Genomic DNA, 12425 nt, shown 5'->3' on the forward strand with positions numbered 1-12425 from the left:
ACCTGACTGGTAGTTTTCGCTGCAGCCGCTGTCTGCAGAAACCTTCTCATACTTGCCGTGACCAGCCACCACGAATTTATATCTTTTACCAGACGAGCTCTCCTGAAGTCCAGTAGATAAAAACAGTATTACAAGTTCACAATCATTCACGTTTACTCTTTATGCAGTGATTCATGCTAACAATCCAGAACTTCTCAGACCTCCTGGACAATGTCAGATTTCACCACGTTTCAATGGGCAGATATTTGATATTTTTCTCCTCATCTTTGTTGTTAATTTGTTATTGCTGCCTTGAAATTGCAGCAGATAAAAGAGCAGCAGCTTAAAGTAATGACAGCACAAGCTGTATTTAATTTCAGTTACATTTAAAAAACTGAAAACAGCAGTCTCCTTTCTGTGGGACTCATTTATTAGTCACACTTTCTTCTTTCTTTAGAAAAGTTTTTGTGGCATCTCTGAATGAACCACATAAAAATCATGAACATAATGTTTTTATTACAGTGATAGGAAACCCACAGTGCCTGTAGTGGTCCATCATGGTTGTGTTAGACATGAGTTGTGAGCAGTAAAACTTAAGTGTCATTTTTCCTTCTTGGACTGTTTCAATTTCAGGGTTTTGCAGTAAAAAAAAAAAAAAAAAAAAAAAACATTTTACACAAAGAAAATGTGCCCTTGTCCCTTCAATTATTTAGTGACTCCTGAGACTAATCTTTTTAAACCTTATTTGTGCAAAATTATTTGTGCTGAACTTAACAAGCTCACTTACTCCAGGTCACAGTGGAAAACAGTGTTGCCGATTAATGTCTTAACAGAAAATAATCAGTAGTAGTGTTGTTAGTAGTTGGTTTAGTGTGCGTACCTTTCCTTCTCTTCCAGGAGATAAAGTGTCACCAAGACTCTCCCATAAATTCTTCTTGTTTAAAACACCTCCAGGTTTTATTTCCTGAAAACAGAACGAGAACACAAAACAGTTTAACTTTGCCACAACTTTAACTTTGCCTGCCACAAGAGGGCGAATGTCTAACGGACCAGATAAAAAGAGGCTGGAGTTTGAAGCATAAACGGGGAATAATGTGGAGTGAAAGGAGATAAATCAAAATATTAGAAAGGTTAAAGATTAGAAAGCTGTCAGACATGTAGAGAGCTGAGAAGAAAGATAAATGGACAGAAATAAACTGATTTTGATTTGACAGATCAGCAGGAAAAACTGGATTTAATGCTATACAGAAGAACTTAGAATAATGTAACTGACATTTATGATTATTCCACCATTAAAATAGTGTTTTTGTTCTTTGTAGGAGAGGCTGCACTCAGACTGTCAGCACTCTGAGTGGGAAACAACAGCACAAAGCCTTTGGCAATGAAAGCAGATGGTACAAATTAATGCAGAGTGCCGTCATTTGCTTGGAGTTATTACTTTTGAAAGAAAGAGCAGCAAACACCATGAAAAAAGTGGATCATCTTGAATTCAAACACTTGGAAAACGCCATTTAACACCTCGGTACGCCCCAGCTGCAGTATGTGTTGTAATAAACCACACAGCTGGTAGAACGTGAGGAAGGATGGCTGAGAACAAGCTTTTAAAACACCTTTCTGAGACGACTGAAAGAAGCAGGAGTCATGTAGACAACTTTTAAATGTAGACTCAAACAGACAAACAACTTTTCCAAGAGATGTAGAATTAAGCTGCACTGATTCCTTCTATTAATGCTCTAGTATGTGGGATTTAGTGACATCTAGCAGCGAGGTTAAATATGGCAAACAGCTGAATGCTAAGAAAATCTATTCAAATTAATTTACATGTGGATCTTTAAAAGCATAAATTAAACCGTGTTGAAGATGTAAAGTTGCACATTTTGCCAAATTTTCTGCATTTCCTGTCCAAACTGGTTGTTGGCATCTAAAAACGTTGCTGCATGTCAGAGAACTGACGGCTGGTGGGAACAAATGGTGAAAGCAGAGTGAGATGTTTTGTGCATGTTGTCAAAAGATAAAAAGAGGAGAGGTACTGCTAGAGAGACGAATATCCGACTTACTGCTGGTTTGGACGGCGAGCTGCACCTGCTTCCATCTTCACTTCCTTTCACCCACTGATGGATGAGATCAGCCACGCCGACTTTTAAAACATCTGCATCCTGAGACGAATGAGAAACACATCAGTGAAGTTCATCTTCATGGAGGCTACAAATGACCAAACTTTGCCAAAGTCTTTCAAATGGATCTGCAAAACACACTTCTTGTAATGACCTCAGGATACTTTAAGCACCTTGAATCTGTTTGAAATACATTTTTTTAACCTTTTTCTCCAAAACCTGCTGGTGGGTTTGAAAGGTTTGTTATTTATTTATTTATCTTTGGTAAAATTGACAAAATTACACCATTTATCTGAGCTATAAACCAAAAACAGCGAGAATCTTTTCTATGGTCCTTGAACTATTCATCTCTGAATTCTTTATTATTCAAGTTCTATTTCTAAATCTGCCAAAAATAAACCATTGTCACCAAATGTTGTAAAAAAGAAATTAAATAAAATTCTGCACTCTGGAAGCAAAATGAAAATGTAATTAGTAAAGTAACTGCAGTGAATAGAGTCATATTTTTTTCCAGTATAGGTAACACATGTAGGCAAATGTTTTACATGTTGATTCCATATTTTTTCATTTTTTTCGCAAAAGAATTTAAATAAAAATTCCACTTCTTTAAGATTTATGGCATTCAAACTGTGTCATACTGTAATAACCACATTTCTGACTTCTCTCTCCTTTTAGACACAGTTGTTCTGTTTCTATAAAGGTGAAGGGCTTTATATTGAAGTGAAAAACTAGAGTAAAAATGTGAATGTCAGGCACCTAGCTAGCTTAACTGGTTGAGTGGCTGACCAATGAACGGGGCAATAGTCCCCAAAGCAACAGCCTGGGTTTGATTCCAGCTCACAGCCCTTTATCGCAGGTCTTCCCCCGATTCTTCTCCCTACTGTCCTGTCTGCTTTTCTTCTAACCTGTCTAATAAAGCCAACAAAAGGCCAAAAAATAACTTTAAAAAACAAAAAATATGACTACGAGATATGCTCAGAAACTGCTTGACATTCAGAATGTTTAGAGACTGAACAAGGTGGAATCCAGAGGTTTCACGAATAATTTAGAAACAATTTTAAACATCCATCGATTGGACTTGATGGATTAATGAATGAAAAATATAAATTTGAGTGTAGCCAAAGTCAAGAAGCTGCTGCTGTCACCATGGAAACAGTGTGACAACACTTCCACAGTAAACATGTTCTCAGTAACATTAATGGAGCTTTCACCTGTGAGTTTTCTTCTCTGAACGACGACTAAACTTCTTGACCTAAACCGGAGCAGAAGCTTGTAGAAGTCAAAGACAGATGGAGTTTCTGCTGCTTCTCACCTTGGACGGAGCGACTGAGATGGGGTTCTGGTTCCAGGCTTCTCCGGCTTCAAACAGATTCTTCTTGGATGCGACTGGTTCTGAGGGACTCGTCAGGTCCGTCAACACCTGACAGCCTGATCTGCCTTCCTTACAGGCGACCTGGGGAAAATAAAGTGAGGTTCTGAGCATATTTTTAAACATTTTAGGTCAATTCAGAGACTCTAGTAAGAACTGAGGTGTTGTTAAACCTCGGTGTGAACCAAAGGACCAAAATAATGTCAGATTAAACTATGTGTTGATAATAATTCTTTATGTCTAGCATAGGATTCCTCTTTTTTCTGTGTTTCTGCATTAGAAATGATGAGTCTGAGATGTTTGTGCTGGACAACTATTAGGTGTTGGTGAGTTAAAAGCACCTGGGTTCAATTCTTGCTACCTTGTAAATCTATTTGTGGAGGGACGACAGGAATGTTAGATGTGAACGTTTATAAATCTTAGCAGCTTCAAGTTTACAAGGACCACAAAACACAATAAAATGGATTTCCACCACCTTTTGACTTTTAAACTCTCATGTAAACAACACAGAGCCACGATTCAAGGCTTAAATGGTAGAAAACAGTTGTGACACTAAACGTATAAACATAAATTACTGAGATTATTAATCTCCATAGAAATATGAGAGCAAATATCACTGATAACAACAAACAAATTACACTTGATTCATGTTAACAGTTTACATTATTTATAAAACTCTAAATTTTCAGATTTCTCACACTTCTCACCTAAAAGGCATCACATTACAGAGTGATTGGTTTCCAGTGTGCTCAGGAAACCTTTTGTATGATAAAAATGTCTCCAAACTGGCAAAAATGTTAATTTTTCAGGTAGGAGAGAGTGGCGTAAAATGATCCAGTTTTTACTTGAGGTGTCGCTACAGTATTGTCTAAAAATAAAACATGTAAATATACTTCAGGATGTGGAGCATCTCTGGGAATAACTGATTTGGATCTAAAACAAACAGTTTTTAAAATATGACTGTCCAAAAAAGAAAGTGTTTTCTTGCCTCAACTTGTAAATTAAGCCTTTGGAGAAAATATGTTGGGGTAAATTGTGTCATTGAAGTAAAAGTGAAAATTTTATACCTCATATGATGCTAAATCAAAGCAAGACAAATTTCATACCAAATGACTTCTTAAAAGTTGTATTTAAAGATAAAACGTACAACTTTAAGGGCCAATTTCCTTCAATAAGGCCCACAGATGATAAATTTTGGAACAAAATCCTGTTCAAAATTAACTAATTTTACTTTCATTTTTACATAATTATAGGTGGGAACCAGTGGCTCAACTTAAACCCATGACTCTGGCTCAGCTAGTATCAATCATTAAATTAATTCATCTGTAATTAATCTGTATGATGCTTTCACAGTTTTCCATATTTTTTTTTTACCACTTTTATCTTCATTAAATTAAGCTTTTTCTTATACTTGTATTGCATTTGATTTTATGAAATCATCTGGCTTAAAAAGATTACTTTTTATTTTGTTTATATATGTGGTTTATTTGACATCATGTATTCTATATAATCTTTTATTCACATGTTGCTGAGGATCCAAATATCACTAATCAGTCAGTCCACAAATATCTCCTGTCAGCTCAAGGAAAAAAACCTCTTTCCATGTGGTTTTACCTCGAGAGCGTGTGTGTACTGTTCCAGCTTCTTGTCAATCTTGGAAACAGGACCAGGCGGAGGCGTCTTCTTTATACTGCTGGTGCTTTAGAGGAATGAAGAAATGATTATTTGTGGTATCAGTGACAAATGGAGGCAGATTCTGTACTAAAGCACCAATACAACCAATACAACTATGTAAAATACTCAATTACAAGTAAAAGTCCTGCATTAAAAACACTACTTAAGTAAAAGTACATCAGCAGAAAAACAGAGTTAAAACATTAAAATAAAAGTCCTGGTTTGGTTCCTCTGACTGATATTATTATATCTGCCATCATTATTTTACTATTAGTGAAGCATCAGTGTGTCAGCAGCAGTTTACTGTTGAAGTGGAAATCTGTCTGACTTTTATATTTAGAGACAGAAGATACATGTGAGGCTCCAAACAGGATTAATGGGAGAGAAACTGAGAACAAATGAAGTTCTGATACACAAATCTGCTTCCAGTTTTTCTCTGATCTTTGATTTTTGCTGAGATTTTGGGTCACTGGAACATTTACTGAATGAGACCATATGAGAAGTTCAGAGGGAAAATCCGTATTTTGTGGAGCTGTTAACAACTCATAGACATGTTTACATTATTCTTTGTGTCAAATCTTCAGCTTAAAGTAACTAAAGCTGTCAGATAAATACAGAGACGTAGAAAATACAACATTTGCTTCTGAAATGTAGCGGAAGGGAAAATGTAAAGCAGCAGAAAAGCACCTCAAATTGTACTTGAGCTACTTTCCACCACTGCTAATGTATATTTCTGTCAGAAAATCTAAATGTTTGAAAAAGACTTTCTGCTGAGAAGAACCCACTAAAATGGCTGTTTCAACCTGCATAAATCTCCAATAATCAACAGATTGTGATTTCTGCAGTTATATTATTAACACTGTGTGCTCATTCTTGTGCATTCCTTCTAATTCAGACTCACCTTCTCCTCAGAGACTCTGTTCTCTCTGTAATCTGAGGAAAGAAAAGAAGACAAACAACAGCTAAAACTTACAAGAATTCTCCTTTTTTAAAAACCAGCACACATAAATAAGAAAAACAAAAAATAAATTCAAGCGTTGGTATGAAAAGCACAAAAAAAAGACATGAAACACAAAGATCAAGTTTCTTCTCAGTCACAGAAACCTTCTTTTCATACATTTGTACATTGTATTATTACAAATCTAATTAAGTATCAAGCAAAAGCTGCCGTGATGAGTTGTTACTCCTCCAGTTCAACATCCATCAAGTCAAGACACTTTTCAAAAGCGATCAATGATCCGGAAACCTTCACAAACATCTAGTTTCTCTTTTAGTAACTTTTTTCCTTGTATCTGTTCAATAGTTGATCTGTTGGTCTTTAAACGGTCATCAATGTTTTCCCATGAAGAGGACAAAGATTCTTCTCTCTTCTCTTGATAAACTTATGAGTACAACCTTAATGGAAAACAACCCAGAGTTTACTGATGTTTGAACTGACAGCTGCTGACTCTGGGTGTGTCTGATAGTTACACGGAAACAGACCTGCGCTGTTCGACCTTCATCATTCTGGAGGAAACACTCACCGTACATTTTCCGTCTGCTGAGACTCTGCTGTTCACTTCATCCTGAAAAGAGAAATAATGAGTTTACATACAAAACACTGCAGAGCTCAGTTACACTCAAACAGGTTGAATGTACAAAATATCTCACAGATTTGCTGTTTTTGTTTCTCTTCTCCTCCATTTTGAACTCATTTTTGAAGTGACTGGAGGTACAAAGTTGTAAACAAACACAAGTCCATCTTACACTTTACGTCTGACACACTGCTGAGTTTACAGAATACGTTTATTGATCCCCGAAAGGAAACTGCTTTTATAGCAAATGTTATTGATAGCTTACTGATTAGGAGCTTGAACTCTGAAGAAGTAAAAGTCAGCATTTAACTTATTATTGACCATATCTGCTGCTCAAGTTAATGATTCCTTGAATCCCTGGATGTACAGTTCTTAATATTAAAGTGAGTGAAACTGACTCGACCTGAAGCTTAAAGACTAATTCAAGGTTTCTGACTGATGTGAACTTTATTTGAGCTGCAACACGGTTCCATCAGTTTGCTGTATAGACAGATGCATTGACCTGAATCAAAGGTAAAAAAAACAACAACAAGACAAGAGGCTCCTGTGGGAGTTTCTAGCAGCTGGTTGCAGGTTGGACTGCAGCACCGTGTCATGAGCCAGACACAGTGGGTGGACATAAACAGGCTTTCTTCCCACCGTGTTTAGACTCTGTCAATGGAAAGCTTGTAATTAAAACAGCTCCATAGTCCTGCTTCAATTCCAGCTCTTTAAATGAACAATTATAAAGGTGCGGATGACGTAGAATCTAATTGCAAGTTTCCTCATAGCAAGCATTTGTTTTGTTTTCCTGGCACATAAACACTCTGTGTGCTCGTAGAAAAGTCTGCATGAATCCATGCAAACACCACAAATCAGTCTTAATAAAGAAAGGTAAAGTTGAAACAATAACGTCCCAACCAGTCCAGTTTTAGCAGGAAATGTTCTTAAACTTCATCATACTAATCAAATCCAATCCAATTTATTTATATAGCGCATTTAAAGACAACCCGAGTTGATCAAACTAATGCACATTTTCACAGATGTGCAGACAGAAATTCTAAGAATATAGTAGACAATATAAAGTATAAAAATAAAACTAGTAAAAATAATTATTAAGACAAAATAAAACAGTATAAAATACTGGAGGACCACAACTTGTCAGATCAATTTCTAAATTAAAAATATATATAAAATATTAGGACCATAAGGAACAGTCAAAATTCATTGCAAACATGCAAGTTTTGAGGATTTTCTTGAAAATATCTGTGAAGGAGGAATATTAAATTGAAAGAAGAAAGTTGTTCCAAAGCTTTGGAGCTGCTACTGCAGAGACTTAATCTCATTTACACACCAGCTAGATTGTTAACCAGTTAAAAGAACCCACCATCCTTTTAGGATTTCTTTTAAATATAAATCTTTGCTGTAAAATGAAGTCATCAGTGAGTGTAAGTCTAGAAAAACCAACCTGTAACCAGAAAGTCACAGATAAAGTATAAAATCAGTGCCTAAGCTGTGGAATTAAAATCATAAATACAGTTGAATGTGACATGTGAGACATGCAGGATACTTACTGGGTAAAACTGTATGAGGAGTTTCTGGAGGAGCAGCAGGAAGCATGAAAGAGAGAAAAGTTTTAATATTATTAACACATGACTGCATCATTTTATCATCAATGAGTCATGACGGGGCTGCACAGTGGTGTAGTGGTTAGCACTTTCGCCTTGCAGCAAGAAGATCCCTGGTTCGCGTCCCGGCTTTCCCGGGATCTTTCTGCATGGAGTTTGCATGTTCTCCCTGTGCATGCGTGGGTTTTCTCCGGGTACTCCGGCTTCCTCCCACAGTCCAAAGATATGCTGAGGTTAATTGATTATTCTAAATTGCCCGTAGGTGTGAATGTGAGAGTGCTTGTTTGTCTGTATATGTAGCCCTGCGACAGACTGGTGACCTGTCTAGGGTGTCCCCTGCCTTCACCTGAGTCAGCTGGGATAGACTCCAGCCCCCCCCCCCCCCCCCTCCCCCCAGCGACCCTAGTGAGGATTAAGCGGTGTATAGATAATGGATGGATGGATGGATGATTCATGACATTAATTTAGAGACATTAATGACTAACATTCATCTACAAAAAGGACCAGAGCTGACACTTTTGCCTCAGAACACTTCGATCATTAGACATCTGCAGTAAGATGCTGCAGATGTTTTATCAGTCTGTGGTAGCAAGTGTCCTGTTTTATGCTGCAGTCTGCTGGGGAGGCAGTATAAAAAACAAGGATGCAAGGCGTCTGAACAAACTGGTTAAAAAAGCTGGATCTGTGGTTGGAATCAGATTGAACTCATTGGAGGATGAGGTGGAGAGACGGGCACTTAGAAAGATGGAGGCCATTCTGACAAACATGGATCATCCACTTCATATCAGCCTTAATTAACAACAAAACATCAGTGGTGGACAGCTCCAATGATCTACTGTACCGCCCTGCAGCCTCCTCCACCTTAAAGAGACTTGATTCAGTGGATCTTGCTTCACGGCGTTTCAATTCAAATGTAAAATCTCTCACTCACCACTGTATTCTCTATGATCTGGTTGGCTGGACATCACTAAGCATTTGAAGACAACAAAACTGGAACATGTTCATCTATAAAGCTCTGCTGAACAAACTCCCAGAACACCTCAGCACCTTCTCACTTTCAGTTCTAGTAGTTACCATCTGTGTGCCTCCAAGTGGTTGCTGTTGAATGTTCTCTGGACTCTAATAGACCTAATAGACTCTGGCAAAACAGCGTTCTCTTATCATACACCATGATCATGGAATAATCTTCAAAACACAATAATTTCCACTAATGAGTTTAAGAGTATCATAAAGAATACAGTGAAGGAGGAATATCAGTGCTTTTCTTGAGAGGTCACTGCCCTTGAATAGTTGTCAACCTGTTTTATTGTTAGTTGTTTATTTATGTATCATGTATCTGTTTTATGTAACTTTTAAATTTTGTATGGCTGCTACCTTGGCCAGGTAGACATGTCTCCTTGTGAAAGACATTTCTAATCTCAGTGGGGCTTCCTGGATAAATAAAGGTAAATTTAAAAAAAATAATAATAATAATTAAAATCTGGTTGACGAATAGGGATAGCGCCTACGTACAAACAGTATTGTTGTAGTTGTCCCAGTGTGATAAAACTAGCAGATGTTACTCACACTGGACACTCCACTCTTGAGGAAACCCTGTAAAAACCTGAAACCTTTTGCAGACCACCTCTGGTTTTCTGAGATACCTTGAACGTTGGACTCATGGGGCCGTAGCAGTTTAAAGTCTCTTCGCCTTCACTGCTGCTGCACAGAGAAGCTGCTGATCTTCTGTTCACCTCCTCACTCCTCCGGTCGCTGCTCTCCTCCGATCTCTACAACAATGTACAGAAAAACCAACATGATGCTTGTACTTGCCGGTGTTTTCAGTTATTAATTTAACCTCTGTGGCAGGAATTGGTGCTGGTTTACAGTGTTCCCAAATGTCTGTTCGGTCTCTTTCACCCTGCTTTAAATTATGTGTCAAGCTTGTTCACGCTGCTCGCTCATGCTGTGTTATTTGGTGGCAAAGGACTAATGAGTAACTGGCAAAGTGCCGGTGCTAAAAACTGGAATTTGTTACAGCGTCTTACATCATTGCTGCTTTCGTCAGGCTACATTTCATCTCAGCCAAAGCGGCATTCCTCTGCTTTATTGCTTTCAGATTCGAAGCCAAATTCTATGTGCGCTGTGGGTTTTGTAATAAGCAGGCATGTGTTTGATGGAGTCTTTTATGGAGCACAGGGAAAAACGGGGCATTTTTTTTTTAGTTTTGTCAGCAGACTACTGCGTAGTAGTTGTCTGAATAACCTCCAACTTCTCAACACCACAGTGTGTTATAAGATCTGCACAGAATATCCAGTTTGTCCTGATGGAGGCACCTGGGTGGTGATGTCTGGACATTAAATTTACACTGTGAAACTTTGGACAGCTCTATGGAAGAACGTTTTTACACATGTGAACCACAATTTCTTTGTTCTTGTGCAGAAATTAAATGCAGCACAATGAGAGAACAGAAATGTTTAAATTGCTGCTGAAGACCCACGTTTTTGTTTAATTCAAGTTTTATCTTTATCTACTTTATCTATTATTGTGTTGTATTTTTTTTCCTCTTAGTATTTTATTACCATTATTTAGTTTAGTTGTTTAGCCCAGTTGGTTTTAAATTTTGTTTTCTAAATAAATTTGACTTTGAAAGCAGCATGTAAGAGACTGGAAGAAAGTTTTGGAGTCAACAGTTTGTTAGTTGTCCATTAGGTTTTTTTGTTTGAGAACTGTTAGTTTAGAGTGTAGCAAATTCAATGAGAGTCCAAAATGGAAATGATTCATCCTCTGGGGAACATGAGCGTGCTCAATGGATTTTATAGTTGTTTCACTATAAGATTTTGTCATGTCTGGTGTAGGAAAATAAACTGCAGTGTGACTATGCTGCAATGGAAAATATAATCCAGCCAACAAAAACATCAGGGTTTATTCCCTGGGTGCAACATATCTCATTATAAAAGTATGACTATACTGAAAACCTCTAAAGGGAACCTTGAATATCCACAGAAAGTCTCATTGCAATCTAGAGTCCGACTTACTTTGATGTAGATTAAGACAATAAAATACTATTAGTAATAGCAGCAGTAGAGCTAACACTCATAAAGCTAACCTTGTTTTCCATCCTCTGCTCCTCCTCTTCCTCATTTCTCTGCTCCCTCCTCAGGCTGAAGTCTTCCTTCTCTTCATGTGTGAAGTTCAGCTCTTCTTCCTTCTGATCTTCTTCATCTTCGAGGGTCTGTCGGGTTTCTGCTGACCTCCACTCTCTCTGCAAAGTTGGCTGCATCTCCTCCTCTTCCTCCCTCTGCACCTCCTGCTCCACCTCCTCATCCATCCTGCAGGCTCCTCCACTGTGGAGGAGACAAACTGATCAATGAACTGTAGATACAGGCCCAATCCGAACACAGCAGAAGAAGATAGAGTGGAGATAAGGGAGATACTAAGTGTATGAACTAATGTACAATCTGCATCACAAATCCAACAGATTGAGTTGAACTGCACCAATTCTGTCAAGAGGAGGGTCAAAGATACAACCAGAAGTTTGTGGACGGAAACCAAAAGCACCTAGATGAGCTGAAAATGGCCAAAAGGACATTTAACCAAACAACAGAATTGTTGTACGTATATTTTTGACCCAGCAGCTTTTGTCATATTTCTAGAAGACCTTACATAAATCCACAAAAGAACCAAAATGCATGATTGATTTTATTTCCTGTGACAAAGGGGCATGTGTTTCAATAATTTCATTATCAGAATTTCAAAGTTCTAAGAGTCAGTGGAAACTCAGGACAGCCAAGTGTACGTAAACTTCTATTCATGACCGCACAATTTTGAGATACTTGAACTTCGTAATTTTTACCTCTTTTCTCTCATTCATCACTGCAAGGCCCCTCTGATTTGCCTTGTGACCTTCTGGAAGGGTGCGACCCCTACATTGAGAACCTTTAGAATAAAAAACCCAGCTGTATGCAAATCATTTAAAACAAGCTCTAAGTGAGGAGCTACAGCTGCTAAATATTCAGACACTAGTGACATTTTACTTTACACTTACTAATGAAATTTTACTATTGGTATTGTTGCATTTTTAAAGAATCTGAGTCCATTTTCCACCTTGTGTTACACAGTCTACATG

General features: G+C 37.7%; 1 protein-coding gene across 2 annotated transcripts in view; it reads right to left on the minus strand.

The window, feature by feature from the left end:
- Positions 1-12425, minus strand: part of LOC111581987 (non-muscle caldesmon-like) — a 43808-nt gene that overhangs the window by 11610 nt on the left and 19773 nt on the right. For both annotated transcript variants that reach the window (XR_008603279.1, XM_035957319.2), the window contains exons 5-14: positions 11406-11643; positions 9961-10086; positions 8264-8287; positions 6660-6701; positions 6038-6069; positions 5077-5161; positions 3406-3546; positions 2037-2135; positions 860-943; positions 3-102 (exon numbers count right to left, since the gene is read on the minus strand). Coding sequence is in view for 1 of the 2 variants with exons in the window: in XM_035957319.2 (XP_035813212.2) it covers positions 3-102; positions 860-943; positions 2037-2135; positions 3406-3546; positions 5077-5161; positions 6038-6069; positions 6660-6701; positions 8264-8287; positions 9961-10086; positions 11406-11643 (971 nt within the window). In the remaining variant the exon portion in view is untranslated. The remainder of the gene's footprint in view (positions 1-2; positions 103-859; positions 944-2036; positions 2136-3405; positions 3547-5076; positions 5162-6037; positions 6070-6659; positions 6702-8263; positions 8288-9960; positions 10087-11405; positions 11644-12425) is intronic.

The sequence above is a fragment of the Amphiprion ocellaris genome, chromosome 1 (assembly GCF_022539595.1).
Source record: "Amphiprion ocellaris isolate individual 3 ecotype Okinawa chromosome 1, ASM2253959v1, whole genome shotgun sequence".
NCBI classification, from domain to species: domain Eukaryota; kingdom Metazoa; phylum Chordata; class Actinopteri; family Pomacentridae; genus Amphiprion; species Amphiprion ocellaris.